This window comes from Rana temporaria, chromosome 3 (assembly GCF_905171775.1).
Source record: "Rana temporaria chromosome 3, aRanTem1.1, whole genome shotgun sequence".
Taxonomy (NCBI): domain Eukaryota; kingdom Metazoa; phylum Chordata; class Amphibia; order Anura; family Ranidae; genus Rana; species Rana temporaria.
In genome coordinates, this window is record NC_053491.1 from 172,191,024 (window position 1) to 172,207,443 (window position 16,420).

Genomic DNA, 16,420 nt, shown 5'->3' on the forward strand with positions numbered 1-16,420 from the left:
GTATAATCCATACATTTTTTCAGTTTTACTAACACGTGAAAGTTGCAAAATTGGGTTTGGCCATTAAGGTTTGCTTTTGACTTTATTCATCATGCAGTTAAAGAAAACTGTTATGAGAGAAAAATGTAGGCTGTATGCTGACCTTTCCTTTTGATAAAGCTTGCTGCCTGGCAGTCAGGCTGATGTCAGTGTGGCAGAGGATGGAAGGTCAGCAAGACCGAGGGATAGGGTCAGTAGTTTGTAGGGCAGTGTACAGGATTGGCAGGATGGAGGACAGTGGTCAGTAGAAAGTGACACAGAGGACAGATTTTGTCTAACATTGCAAGGAGCTTTTAAAGTGGATTATTAAACAGAATCTGTGCCTAGTCGCTGTATGCTTTGCACACATATACCACAGTCCTTGCATTAAAAAAAATAATCCTGCTTATTATGTCACAAGTACAGAGGCGTATCTAGTAAAAATGGTGCCTATGGCAAGCAATGAAACTGCGCCCCTGTCAAAACATTTGAAACCCATCTTAGATAACCTAAAGGGGGTGTTAGAGTCTGAGATGAAAGAGAAAGAAAGGATGGAAGGACAGTGGGCCCAGATCCTACACCACAATAGAAAGTTTAAAGAGGAAGTAAACCTGGATGGCGGCCATCTCTTGTCATGTGACTGCAGTCAGCTGACACCTGTGAGGGCGGGGCCTTCTGTACTACAGACACTGATTGGCTAGGACACGGTGTAGCCCCTGCTATCTCTGTAGCTGGCTGTTACATCCCTCTCATCTTTTTTTAAGGGGGGGATATCACAACTCAGTCCGGTCCATCCCTGCCTAGGACAAAAACATTTTTTTCGGGAAACTACCCAGGACTGCCATAGCCTGGGAATGTCCCAGCAAAATTGTGACTGTTGGCAAGTATGCCCTGGTAAGTGCCATGCTGCCCAGCCACTCACGAGTGCCCCCTTCAGATGGCGCCCATGGCACTTGCCATATCTGCCATACCCTAGATACGCCACTGCACAAGTAATAGTCTCACAGATGCACATCAACCTCACACCAAAGTTATTTTTAAAAATGTAAACATAGCCATCACATATGTGTTTCTGTACACAAAAAGTGATCGCTTTGAGTCTACCTTAAAGAAGAGCTTCATTGAAACCAGCATCTGTTGGGACAATTAACACTTTGGTCAGGACTATGTAATGTACAACATAATGTATAGAGTTCAGGTGTCAGAAGTAAGTAACATACAAAACAACATATAGGGCCAGATTCACAAAGAGTTACGCCGGCGTATCAAACTGAGATACACTTAAACATGCCTAAGATACGACGGCCTGCGCCGTCGTATTTTAGGGTGCAATATTTACGCTGGCAGCTAGGTGGCGCGTCCATTGAGGTCGGCGTAGAATATGATAATGAGTAGTTACGCCGATTCACAAACGTACGCTTGCCTGTCGCAGTAAAGATACGCCGTTTCCGTAAGAGATATGCGGCGTAAAGATAAACATGCCCCCTAGGTGGCGTATCCTATGTTAAGTATGGCCGTCGTTCCCGCGTCGAAATTTTGAAATTTAACGTTGTTTGCGTAACTCGTCCGGGAATAGGGCTGGACGAAACCAATGACGTCCTTGCGACGTCATTTAGCGCAATGCACGTCAGGAAATTTTAGGGACGGTGCATGCGCATTAGGTTCGGCGCGGGAACGTGCCTAATTTAAATGCTCTACGCCCCCTACCCGGCTGATTTGAATTACGCGGGCTTGCGCCGGGGGATTTACGCTACGCCGCCGCAACTTTACAGGCAAGTGCTTTGTGAATCAAGCACTTGCCCGTAAAACTTGCGGCGGCGTAACGTAAATGCGATACGTTACGCTGCCGCAGATCTACGTGAATCTGACCCATAAAGTGCAGCATCCAAACTCACACACCTTTTCACATCAGATTCCCCCCTCCCCCCTTACATCAAGAGTTCCCCCTCTACATCAGAGTCCCCATCTCAGTCAGGGTCCCCAGAGTCCCCTCTCCCTTACATCAGGGTCCCCAAAGTTCCCCAAAACTCCCCCACATTAAGGTCTCCAGAGTCACTTCCCTTACATTAGGGTCCTCAGAACCACTTACATTACATCACCTCCCCTTTTTATGTCAGGGTTCCAGAGTCGCCCTCTCTTCCATTAGGGTCCCCAGAGCCCCTTTTGAATTATAGGCAATAAGAATGAAAGATGGAAGGGGGTGCTTCTAAAGCTGAACTGGTGGAATTTCAATCCATCTGTGGGCAGGCTGGTTGTACTGAAGCTGATGTATGGATTAGCCTTAGTATAACTAGCCTGTGTTTTTTTGGGGGGTTTTTTTCATACAATTACTGGAGCTGGCTATAGCCGCCAACAGTGATCGTTGTATTCTGACAGCGGGGAAGCCTCGATCTGTCAGAATACAATAGCACAGTGGGAAGGATTCCCCCATCAAACCCTGACTGTTGAAGGAAAAGCTTGGTTGAAGTAAAGGAAATTGCTTAATGTATGGCCTGCTCAAAAGTAGCCAAGCAAACAAATGCATAGCATGTGTTAAATTAAAATAAACCTCACCTGGTAACATTCTCTGCCGGACTGACTGTGTATCTCGATCAACAGTTTATGCTGACAGGTCAGCAAACAATCACTGCACATTCCAGCTAAGCCTTACTGTGGGGCTGACTGTGAATGTTCAGTAAACATTCAGCATAGATTGGAGATTAAGATAGACAGACAACCCGGCAGTAAATATAGCTGTTTACAGAGAAAGTTATCAGGTTAGAAGATTTACTTTATTTCAACACCTTATTGCTGTTAATTTGTTTGTCGTTTTATACAAGAAGAGTGAGAAGGGAGCTGCTGGAGCTCTCGTGGCTCCCCTGCCTCTGTCCACTGTACCCTCCTAGTCCCGACCTTGGGAGGAGTTCACTGGCTAGGCACAGCGTCCAGAGTGGAGGTGGGAGGGAGGCTTTTGGTTGGGAAAGTGTAACTGAAATCTGCAGGGGGGGGGGGGCAGGCAGCCCACCTCAGCCTGCCCTAGCACCTTCCTAGATCTGACATGGGGAGGCAGGGGGGGGGGGGGGCAGAGGCTAGATTGTTCAGGTCAATAATGCTCACTTTGCCATGGGCTCATAAAAAACACTTACCCTGTGGCTTGTCCTTTGGGATTAGACTGGCATCATCCAGCTAGTTTAAGTCAACTCTACATTGGAAGGGTGTAACAGCTCCTGGTATGCAGAAGAGCATGTAAAGGCCATCAAGGGGTACCAAGTATTAGGAAACTTTTCTGCTCTGTTATATAGAGAAGGCTTTCCATGTACTGAATATCAATTTAAGCTAGCCAAAAAAAGACTGACTTGGGGGGAGTGATTGTTTTTTTCCACAGGACTGGAATGCATGCCCTGGCAGCATTAAGGAGGTTGAATGTTAAAGGGTAAGCAGTACATTATTAAAGCAGAAGTACAGCCAAAGCTTGTCTGGCTGCATCTTCTCCTGTGGTTCACAGAAGTGCAGTTCATTGTGCACTCCTGTCACCCATTTTCAGCAGAGAGCAGGCTGAAGTCCACTCTCTGCTGAAGTCTACTCTCTGCTGATGTCACAAAATTTGGTCGAGGCTCTGTGGCATCATGACAATGGATTAAATAACAATGTGGTAAATAACCTGATGGATTCACAAAGTTCAAGTGGCAAAATTTGTCTGCCTCTAGGAGATGATGAATATGTCTGGTAGAGGTGCTATTCCCAATACGTTTCTCAGAATAGGTATCATAGGAGAGGGAGAAGGCTAGATATCCACTAAAGGAAAGGTCAAGACTATGACCTTCGACATAGCCCCATCGCCGGGTGCATCGCAAGGGTAGGCAGATGTGAACACAGTAACCAAGGCAAGCAAGATAACAGAACAGGAGAATGCTACTGTTCTATCCCCACCCGGGGTTTCACCATAGCCTGGGTACACCAACTAAAGAGAAGAAACACCCGCACCTAGGAAAACAAACACTATGAAAATAACAATAATGTGTGCTGCTGCTGTCTATTATGTCCAGAAAGGGTTAGCCAATAATCAGGTGATCTCAGGCGGGCGCTTGCTATAACATGAACTAATGATATCCAAAAAGTGATGACATACTGTGAATGCCACTGATGTGATAATAAGTGACAGACAATGGTACAAGTATAAACATGACAGGTGACAAATAAAAATGAGTGCAAACAGTCTTTAGTGCTTTGTGCTCCATTCCCAGGGTTTCCCCTGTGTGCTCCACCACGTGTAATGTATTCACACCACACTCACCTGATGTCTGTGACTTCCTACTCCTGTAGATCTTTAGGGGGATCTGTCCCACAATCCCTTGTGTCTTGCTCTCATGAATCCAAAGTTCCTCTGTTGCAATCCAAGGGGTTCTAAAAATAAATGGAGAAATAGCTTCCCATTGTATAAAATCCTTTTAGGTTTTTTATTTGTTTAAAAATCGCAATGTAAAAAATGCCACTATATAGACACAAAACTGCCCACGGTCTATGCAGGGAGATGGACGCAGCCTAGAGCTGCTTTTGATAACGTTGCCTGTTGATGATGAAATGCGTCAAGATGGTGTTCCAGTACGTCACTTTTGGCCCAGCGAGGGCAGTACATGCCAGGCTCTAGGCAGTGTCCACCTCTCTGCATACCCAGAGGACCGTCCTGTATCTACATAGTGGCGATTTTTACATTGCGATTTTTACACTGCAAATTTTAAACTTACAGACCTAACATGGATATAATACTATGGAAGGCGGTCTCTCCATTTACAGTACTTTTCACCTGCCCAATAACCGTGTTGGAGAACCCCTTGGACCGCAACAGGGAGGACCTTTGGATGCATGACACCAGGGATTGTGGGACAGATCCACTACATACCTACAAGCTTCTCTGACTTTCCTTGCTATAAGGCTAGGAAGTCACTGACATCAGATGAGTGCAGTGTGAACATATTCCACTTGGTGGAGCACTTGGAGGAGCACACAGGAGAAACCCTGGGAATGAGGCACAAAGCACTCAAGATTGCCCTAAAGACTATTTTGCATGTTACTTTAATTTTTATTTGTCACTTAGGTTTATATTTGTACCATTGTCTGTCACTTATTATCACATCAGTGGCATAGAACAGTATGTCATATTTTATTTGGATATGATTGGTTCATGTTATAGCAAGCGCTGCCTGAGATCAGTAGATTATTAGTTAACACCAGCTAACTAGCCACGTCAGATGCAGGGCCCTGTAGTATATCTGGATATTTGACAAACCTATTCCCTTTGTCAATTTAGAGGTCAGACGTGAAATCCAGATGCAGGGTTGCTTGTCACCCCTCATGAATTTCAGGAGTGGTGAGCAGAGACATGCAAAAACAAAAATATATAGGGAGCTCAGTGGGAACAGTCAGAATCAAATATAGGATTTGAGACAAGGTTGTCATTTTGAAGGCATTTCATCTGCCAAACTGTTATGTCGTTTTTTTTTTTTTTTTTTTTTTTTTTTAAGGTGAATTTAGCCTTTAAAAACAACACTTGAGAACAAGCTAAAATGTGATGCATCCAGTAGAGGGCACACTTGCTCTATAAATGACTTTCAATCTCCGTTTTTATTCGATCCTGGCAATAAAAACCGATACTGTTTTTCTGAAGAAAGAGTAACAACACGATTAAACAAATCTGTTCTACATTCTTTTTTAAAAAATACGGATGGTCACCTATTTCTGTCTTATATGGAAACAGGATTTTTTAGGGCTGGCAGTATTCATATAGCCATAACAATTATTTTCTTTGCTGCTGGAGACATAAATAGTCAGCCACACTGAAGAGGATAAAATCGCCTTAAATAAAATGCCAGTTTGATTTGTTCTGGAAATTATTATTATCAGCATGAGTACTGATGGTGCTACAGTGAATTTACACTATTTATGGGAGAATTGTAACTGAGTATACAGAGTTCAGTCCCATATGGCTTAATGGAACATATCCTAAACTGCCAAATTACAACATGGTGCTACGTGGAAAGCGTAAAGTGTACAGTTTCTCAGCCAAATTTTCCATAACAGAGTACTTCTATTTTTTGAGGCTTTGCAGGAGAAATTTATCCTACCCTCCTCTATTAAAGGAGTTGTAAAGGTAAGTTTTTTTCCCCCTAAATAGCTTCCTTTACCTTAGCGCAGTCCTCCTTCACTTACCTCATCCTTCAATTTTGCTTTTAAATGTCCTTATTTCTTCTGAGAAATCCTCACTTCCTGTTCTTCTGTCTGTAACTCCACACAGTAATGCGTGGCTTTCTATCTGGTGTGGAGTGTCGTGCTCGCCCCCTCCCTTGGACTACAGAAGAGAGAGTCAGGATGCTCTCTACGTTGCAGATAGAGAAAGAAGCGGTGTGTTAGTGGGCGTCCTGACTCTCCTGTAGTCTAAGGGAGGGGACGAGCACGACACTCCACACCAGGGAGAAAGCCTCACATTACTGTGTGTAGTTACAAACAGAAGAACAGGAAGTTAGGATTTCTTAGAAGAAATAAGGACATTTAAAAGCAAAATCGAAGGAGGACTGCACTATGGTAAAGGAAGCTATTTATGAAAAAAATTGTACCTTTACAACCCCTTTAACTTTGACTATTTACAGATCAGACATGCAGTTGTGACCCAGGGTAGGTCCTCTGAGTGGACGGAATCCCCAACTCCCTCGTTTAATTTAATTAAGGTTGCAGAATCTTCCAAAGGATTCATATAGCTATGCTATGTTGCTCCAGTCTTTCCTAACTAAATACCCTCTAAGGCCGCGTACACACGGTCGGACAAAACCGATGAGAATGGACCGAGGTTCAGTCTCATCGGTCCAAACCGACCGTGTGTATAGCCCATCGATCTGTTGTCCTTCGGTCCAAAATTGTAAAACATGCTTTAAAATCGAACCGATGGCCCGCTGTCCGATCGGTCCAAACTGATGGTTAGTACAGAAAGCATCGGTTCAAAACCCACGCATGCTCAGAATCAAGTCGACACATGCTTGGAAGCATTGAACTTCGTTTTATTCAGCACGTCGTGTGTTTGACGTCACCGTGTTCTGACCCGATCGGTTTTTGGAACGATGGTGTGTACGCACATCAGACCATCGGGCCACTTCAGCGGTGAACCGATGGAAATGGCCTGTCGGACCATTCTCATCGGTTTGGAACGACCGTGTGTACGCGGCCTAAGGGTGTTGGAAAAATGGGAGGGGAATGTAGTTCAACTCACAGGAGAACCATGGGAGGAATCTTCCCAATCTGTGACACCCCGCTCATTAAATGTGACGCAGAGACTGACCCAGCTGTATATTCTGTTGCAGGTATACTATACCCCTCATAGGTTGCATGTCATGGGTCTGAGACCAACACCTGAGTGCTCTAGATGTAAACGGGATCCCGGCAATCTAATACATATGCTTTGGAGGTGCCCAAAATCACATATGTATTGGTATGCAGTGGTTGATACCGTGAACAGGGTATTTCAGGTATCTCTTCCTCTTGAACCAAAACAGTGCTTGCTCAGTCTGTTTGACGAATTTGCGTGGGAAAACCACACTAGAGAGGCCATAGTCAGAGTTCTCTTCTTGGCTCGTAAGCGGATAATGATACCTTGGAAATCCGAGGTCCCTCCTAAAGTTGGGAAATGGATAACCAATGTTGGAAATGCTTTACGGATGGAAAAAGTTATATATTAACACAGAGGTTGCCCAAATAAGTATGAAAACTTATGGGCTTGCCCCGACAGACCTGATTATGAATAGGCTACTAGAGCTTAATGTTGGGTGATGATGCTTATGACAAAATGGGAGTGTGGTGTTATTGATTTCAGGGATACATACTATGTATATAAAGAATGTCTCAAATAGCAATGATTGTTATATGTGCAAGAAGCAAGGTGAACTGTTTGGCTTTTATTTTATCCTTTTCTCAATAAAGCTTTTTTCTGGATAAAAAAAAAAAATGTATTTGACACTGATGAGATGATCTGCTAGCACAAAACACACAGGCAGGGCTTCTAATAAGGCAGTACAGCCAGCCCTCCCTTACAGGGCTCGGATCTCCATAGGTTCAACAGGTGTTCACCAGTTGAGCAGAAAGACCAGCTATATTGAATTATTGCTAAACTGATCCACCTGTGGCTCCCCCCAGCTTCTCCTCCTCTCCCTCCCATCAGCTTTCAGCTTGTGGGGATCAGTCTATGTATCTGTGCCCAACAATTGGTACCAATTGCTCCTCTGTTCCTTCATAACTGCAGAACAATAAACTAAGTTTACTATGCTTCAGTTTATGAATGAACAGGATACCTCACTTCCTGTTTATTAATCTACAGCAAAGCTGAGACTGCAGAGAAGGGGATTGTGTAATCTATGTCCTCAGACTTTCTCTGTGTCCAAAGTGAGACATTATGAGCCTGTTTAAATCCATGGATTTTCACCACCAGCCCTCCACACCCCAACATTAAAATAGTAAAAATATTTTTTTAAGAAAAAATGATTAAGGACTAGTTCAGATCGCTCTTTAGTGAGCATTTGACAGGCGTGATGAAGTTCTGTATCGCCCTCTCACCCCCCCCTTTTTTCCCTAGTAAATTCAAAGTCAACCATGTGAATTGCCAATGGGTCACATTCAACATCATGTTGAGTATAGGGTATCATTTCTGCTGCAGCCATGAAGCAAAACATTGCGACTGACACATGTAAACCCCCCCCCCCCCCCACAGATCGCAGGTCAACCATTGGGTTTGACCCCCCCAACTTCACCTGTGAGGGAGCCCTCACGGTCATTCACACACGTATTCTCCCCATGTAAATGAGTGGTTCCTTATGTGGCTTAAGCTGACTGCGATGGAGATACAGCGGCTATACAGACACAGCCGCGGTCCTAATTTGAAAGGTGTTTATGGGTGGGTGAGTGGCACCAAATGCACACTGTATGTATTTGGAGATGCACATTAAGACCTGTGGCTGTATTTGTGCAGATACTGCATCAACATAGTGTAATATAGGCTGCCTACACAGAGCTCCAAGCGGCTTTAGCCACATAAATAAACCACTCATTCATACTGTACAGGCCACAGCACCCACGTGAATGAACCCCCAAGATCTCATTTACATACATAGATTTAATTCCTAACCTAAAAAAGTATATATTTTAAAATTTAGCAGAAATTTTGTAAGTTATGTTGTGTTTGTGTCCACTTATAATGATTTTGTTGTTTATTTCGTGAAAATAGTATTTTGATATACAGATACTTGTTTAATGACCACTCAGACTTGCAACCAGCTCTCCCTACCCAAAGGACGCGCTGTACATCATTGTATTGTGCAGTACAGTACAGAATTTTTATTTGTGTTCTGTACCTATTAAGCAAATTAACTGCTTGCCGACCAGCCGCCGTTATACGGCGGCAGGTCGGCTCTGCTGGGCGAGAGCATGTAGCTATACGTCATCTCGCCGAGCAGCCAATAGGGGCGCGCGCGCCCCCCCTGCTCACTCCTGACTCCCGCGCACATGCCCGGTGGGCGCGATCGCCGCCGGGCACCTGCGATCGCTCGTTGCAGAGCAAGAACCGGGAGCTGTGTGTGTAAACACACAGCTCCCGGGTCCTGTCAGGGGAGAAATGACGGATCGTCTGTTCATACAGTGTATGAACAGCAATCAGTCATTTCCCCTAGTGAGTCCACCCCCCTACAGTTAGAACACACCCAGGGAACATACTTAACCCCTTCCCCGCCCCCTAGTGTTAACCCCTTCACTGCCAGTGGCATTTTTATAGTAATCAATGCATTTTTATAGCACTGATCACTATAAAAATGCCAATGGTCCCAAAAATGTGTCAAAAGTGTCCGAAGTGTCCGCCATAATGTCGCAGTATCAAAAAAAAAACGCTGAAGGCCGCCATTACTAGTAAAAAAAAGTATTAATAAAAATGTCATAAAACTACCCCCTATTTTGTAAACGCTATAACTTTTGCGCAAACCAATCAATAAGTGCGTATTGCAATTTTTTTTTACAAAAAATATGTAGAAGAATACGTATATGCCTAAACTGAGGAAAAATATTTTTTTTACATATATTTTTGGGGGATATTTATTATGGTAAATAGTAAAAAATATTCATCTTTTTCAAAATTGTAGCTCTATTTTTGTTTATAGCGCAAAAACTAAAAACCGCAGAGGTGATCAAATACCACCAAAACAAAGCTCTATTTGTGGGAAAAAAAGGACGCCAATTTTGTTTGGAAGCCATGTCGCACGACAGCGCAATTGTCAGTTAAAGCAACGCAGTGCTGAATTGCAAAAAGTGCTCTGGTCTTTGACCAGCAATATGGTCCTGGGCTTAAGTGGTTAAAACAACGTGATTGAGCTGGAGTTTTGTGTTCAGACCTTTTTTTCAGAATACCATACAGTATAGTAGTTAAAAATGCTTAAAATAGTGATTACTTTTTGCTCCTCTTTTGGCCCAAATTCGTTGGTCCTTGGAACGGAACCTGGTCGTTAAGTGAGGAGAGCCTATATCCTGGTATTCTGGGGGGGGGGGGGGGGGGGTTGCTGTACAGAGCCCTGTGATTTCTAACAATAGCCCACACGGGTTTGGTTATGGCAAACACATCTCCTCAGCATTCCACTACTAAACCAAGAAACTAGTAGGGTCATTGAGTGCTGGCGTTTCCAGAAAAGGCATTTTAAAGAAAAAAAAAAAAGGTATTCAAATATTTTTTTTAATTATGTTATATGAATAGGGACATGTAACAAATATAAAATAGGTATTGTCCCAAGTTGGTTGCAAAGTTGGAAATACACTCTAAAGTTATAGACAGTGGTGTCGCCAAATTGGCCCAGTGGTCCAGATCAAGGAGTGAATGTTAGTGGTTAGTGGTGCAGTTGTATGACATACTTTGCGTGATCTTTACTGACCTGCAGAGATGTAGCCTCTCCATCCTTTTCCTGGCTGGGGCTGACTATAGAAATCCATTCCTGTAGCAACCTGAAAGTAACATCACAGATTACATGACAACGGTAGGGCAGGATTGTGATAGGGTATGTCCTGTTAGTGCTTAGAGAGAAGCAGATTACTTCTTAGGTTTAGATCCACAAGACAGTAAATAGTGCGGGTTCTTTTAATGCAGGCGCTGTCAAGGGTAGTCTTTCCGCAAGGTATGTTTTCTCCAATGGCAGGCTTTCCTAAAGCAGTCTCTCTAATTGGCAATCAATCCACATCTGTCTGGGGCAAACTCTTTATGTTGTAGTCTTTCCAAGGTAATTTCTGAACTTGGTCTTCTCTTTCAGGGTTATTTCTTCCCAAAGTATAGTAGGCTCTCTCAGAGCAGTCTTTCCACATGTCCAGATTTCTTCAAGGCTGGCTTTCTGTATCCTTGTTCTGCCTTATAGCTATTCTGTTCATGGCTATTCATAAAGTCTTTCCCAATGGGGAGCTCTCTAAATACAGTTCTTAAAAAAAAAAAAAACAGTTGAAGTGGATCTTTGGGCAAAATAAAAATGTTCAAGTTGCAATTTATCAAGTGGAACAATAATGGTAATTGGAGATGCAATTAATTAATTTGGCCCCCCTCCGTGGGCTTGCGGCGACCTTTTATCTCCTATTGTCACTGTATCTTTCACTCACCTGTTCTCCCATTTTGCTGCTCCTACTTCTTTTAAAAATTTCTTGGGGCTTATCTGTTGCATGTCAGCAAAAGGGGGGGGAAAAGACAAGCCGCAAGCCTCTTTAACCACTTCAATACCAGGCACTTTCTCCCCTTCCTGCCCAAGCCAATTTTTAGCTTTCAGAGCTGTCACTTTTTTGAAATGACAATTGCGTGGTCATGCTACACTGTACCCAAACACAATTTTTATAGTTTTGTTCCCACACATGGAGCTTTCTTTTGGTGGTATTTGATCACCTCTGCGTTTTTTTATTTTTTGCTAAACACGCAAAAGCATGTTTTGGTGTGCACTGAATATTGGATCCATTTAAATAGGATTTTTTCACAGTGGTGACAGCTTTGGAAACCTACATATGAACTTTTTTTTATAATTAATTTATTTTGTATGTATTTTGAATTTTGAATGTATAATTATTTGTTTATATAAATACGCAGCGCTGCACTATTGTCACAAAATTAATATTGCAGTAGGTGTGGTGTATCACTATATGTGTTCAGTAGCTGTGTAGACTGTAGCTGTGTAGACATTATATTTGTCCCCCCCTCCTCTCTTTGACTGCAGATGGGGGTTCTTCTCAGTTTTTAAAAACGGTGTGGCTGTGTGGGCCTCTGCCCTCACTGTTGTGACATCATAGGTGTGCCTGGGCACACCCTAATCACTCTATGCAGCACAGATTCCCCCTGCTGATATTTCACCAAAGCCCCACAATGGGGCTCCTAAAAAAAAAACGAAAATAAATGAATGAAAATAAACTATGAAAAATAAATATAGTGACTCCAAAAAACGATTTCAGTGTCAAAAATATCAAGCAGCGCTAAAGTGAATAAGTGTATGGTTTGCACAAACGCATATAAATACAATAATGTAACTGAGTGAAAAATAATTTTCAAGATTGAAATTGAAAACTTAAATAGACTAAATATATAAACCTGTGAAGCTAAAATAAAGTGATAAAGCAAAAAAAGTTCATAAGTGATGAGAAATCTTGCAATCTTCAGAGTCTTCCACCACACCAAATGTGTTCAGTGATTCCTTCACCCATCAAATTGGCCACTCACCAGAACAAAATGCCTCACACTCTTAAAATAAAAAACTACTGATGTCTACTGCCCTGCTAACACTGTCTATGTTTTAATACATTTTAAAATGTTTTTTTTTTTTATATTTATTTATAAAAGTGCGTGTGTGTATATTACACATACATACATATACGCGTGTTTGAGCTTTCGAGTGCACAACCTAATGCAATAGGCTGCGCACCTGTGCATGAATATATTACAAATATCATCTTCCACCACAGAAGACAGACTTGTAGTTTGAATAAACTGCGGGTGGACTGATCAGCAGGCTTATAGTTTATTCACACTGCCTACAGCTCTAAAAAATGACAGCCCATACAGAGGTACTGCAACAGAGCTGTAGGCAGAGTGTGCAGGTGCCTGACACTGTACCCACGATCTGATCGTGGGTTCAGCACTTTGCAGGCTCCTGTTTAAAAAAACAAAATGTTTTTTTTTTTTTTTTTACCAGCAATAATACAGTATGTGCATTTATAATTTAATGTAAAGATGAACCTAGCCTTTTAAAACACTTTAAAGTGAATGTCAACACTCATTGCACGCATATAAATGCTTCAAACTGTACGTTGATGTGCAATATAAAGTGCATTGCTTCACGCCTTGACATTTTAATGCATTTCTATATATTTCAATGGGAAAGCATTAAGGTGTGAATGGGCATTTAGACTTTCAACAGCTTTATTTTTAACAGTATTTTTTTTTATTTTTTTTAGCTGTACTGCCTACAGTTCAGCCTGTTTTTGTTAGGTAGATTTAGACTGTAGAGGATGTTTGCACTTAAATATACACTTGTTTAGCTCTCATTGCCTATGATTAAGGTATAACTTATTCTACGTTTATTAGAGTCATTGTGCTTGTTGACTTGTCTTGTTATACCTTAGGGAATGTATTATCCCACATATTGGCTTCTTCCAAAATTGGTAGTGACACAGTGTATTTATTAACCTCTGTTCCTCACCTTTCAGGGCCCGATGCATTCATTTACTCCATCTCCTGTGGACTGCCATCCATCAAGCATGATGTCTAATTCTCCAGTGCTGTCAGGAAGCTGCAGTAGTGGCATTTCTTCCCTGAGTCGGTGCAGCATTTCTGAGATGTCAGGTTTTGAGAGTCAAATCTTTGATCAGACAGTAACTACATCCAGTTATGGCATATCAGAGGAGCCAACTAGAAAAGAAAACAAGACTCCACCACCTTACAGCGTGTATGAACGGACTTTGAGGCGTCCTGTACCTGTACCTCAGTGTCTTTCCATACCCGCCCCTATTGATCCTCCAGCTTTGCCACCCAAACCAGGCCCAGTACGTCCAACAAGCCTGGAGAATGGCAAAAGGACTGATCCACTGCCACGGCCTAGGCCTTTCCCACGGAAAGTGTCACAGTTGTAACACAATTACTGTTTCCTTTTGCTGTGAAATAAACTGTCTTTTTTTTCCGCTAGAAAAATTAACCTCTAGAGGTCCTTTGCTGAAGAGACAGCTGCAGAATGGGTATATACACTTAATGAAAGTGTGGGCACTTTAATTGTTTACTATTTGTTTCCCTTAATTAAGGAAGTAAAGCTTTTGTTTTTTATTATTGTTTTGCACAATATTATAGTGGTATTAATTCAGGATTAACTTGACAAATGGCACTTTTTTTGGTCAGATAGAAACAGGAAGCACAAACAGTCTGTTGGTATGCGCTGTTTCTGGATTACAAATTCATGAAATATCATGTTAATTTTTAACTGGGTTCTTTATTGTTTTTATAAATATAAATATATATTAATATTTATATTTATACATATAGCTTTTATTTGAAGAGTAGATTATGTTTTTTTTATTATTATTATTTAAGAAGATACAGTATTGATGTTTTAACTTTCATGTCAGCCAACAATTCCAAATTTGTTGTATATGCTAACTTTAAATTCTATAATATAGGTGTTATTTTAATGTCCCAGTTAATATATTGCTTTTCAGGTTGTTTTTATAAACACAGCACTCTCTTTCATTTTCCTAAATTAATAAGGGATTTTAACTTGTATATGTATTATGTATATAGTTTTCTGATCAGTTGCGATAATTTATCTTCCATATTTTGTGAATTTTGTATATGCAGAGAAAATGTTGTTGCTTTATTAACACAACGGGGTGAGGTCTGATAATTGCATGCATTGGTCAGAGCAGGAAAAGCACATTTCTAATGAATGCATGTTTTAATGCTGCCATCATTGTGCTTGTAGGCTCTCTACAAGCTATTCATTTTACACAATACTCATTTGTCTTTGTTATGGTAGATATGGCATGCAAGTTGCTTTAGTGGTTCTGTAATGCAAAATATTTTCCCACATCATTGTTTAGCTTTGGATTTTTGATTGACGACATTCATAAATAGTTCTAAACAATGGGTGAGATTTAGATTGATCAAGTATGACGGATTGCACTCCATTTTCATGGATGGAGAGGTTTCCTGGCCTGCCAATTATTTTAAGCCAGGATTAAATGGGTTTTTAGCCAACCCAAAACCAGCCATTTCCATCTCCTCTGCCACATATAAGCCAGGATCATGTTGCAGACAAAGCGACATTGGTCACAGAGTATTTTGGACAGCACTACCCTAAACAATGTAGACTTTGCCATTTAAAACATTTGTTTAAACAGCTGTAGCAAATTTCTCTTTTTTTTTTTTTTGGAGTGGATTTATTTTTACTTGAACTGGAAAGCAACTTTGTATAAAAGTAGCAAATAATGCAGTCCTGAAGTCCTGTATACATCATATGCTATAGCAGCGCTCCTATCAGTCTTTTTTTACTTGACCGGCATCCATATAATAAATGGTATATGAGAAAGAAGGATGAGAATGGTGAATACAGTTCTGAGAATAGATAGTGATCCTAGTAGATGTTAATCCGTGCAGCAGTCCACCCAGGTTCACCACACGCGAGTCACTCACCCCAGCGAGGTTTACACTCACCAGATAACTGCAAATCACATGCTTTGAAATAACAAAATCATCCACTGTAGTGCTGGTTAGGGTTGCAAGTCACTCAATGTGTATACCATAAAAAAGAAAAATTGCACATTGTGGGATCCTGTATTAGAATTTTTTTATTACTAAAACCAGGAAAACAGCTTTTGTTTTAAGAAATGTTATGTTAATTGGAGAATCCTCCACTAATCATTAATGCACAGTGTTTTGTTCATAAATCCATTATTTGTCATATCCGTTGTGTTTACTGCAGTGTGGATTACGCTAAAGTGTAATATCCACTGGGTTCGCAAATCCTTTTTGTGGGTCTAACAAATCTCCATCGCATGTGTGTACTGGGGACATAAGGGGTTACAAAAAGTAGTTAATCTAAATTTGATCTTTAGCAGTTTTACATATTTTAAAGTACAAATTGCAATTACCTATAGCAGCCCATTAGAATTTACCTGCCAGAGCAGTGAGGGGTGGCTGCTTAGTAGCTATGGGTATGCTACAGCATGCTCTTTTCATTTATACACTCTGACCAACCACAATCCTCTTTTTCAAAATGTTCAAAGATGCATGTAAGTTTGTGTCCACTGATAGCCTTAGTGTTTAGATATTTCAGGGTTTCTGTGCATATAGATACATACACACAACAGAAATCTGCAAATGTCAGACCATTATATACTATTT

General features: G+C 41.4%; 1 protein-coding gene across 2 annotated transcripts in view; it reads left to right on the forward strand.

Annotated features, from left to right (window-relative positions):
• DOCK4 (dedicator of cytokinesis 4) overlaps positions 1–15,818 on the forward strand; it is a 407,978-nt gene extending 392,160 nt beyond the window's left edge. For both annotated transcript variants that reach the window (XM_040343815.1, XM_040343816.1), the window contains one exon: positions 13,738–15,818. In XM_040343815.1, the coding sequence (XP_040199749.1) occupies positions 13,738–14,160 (423 nt within the window). In that variant the 3' untranslated portion in view covers positions 14,161–15,818. The remainder of the gene's footprint in view (positions 1–13,737) is intronic.
• The last annotated feature ends 602 nt before the right edge of the window (positions 15,819–16,420 follow it).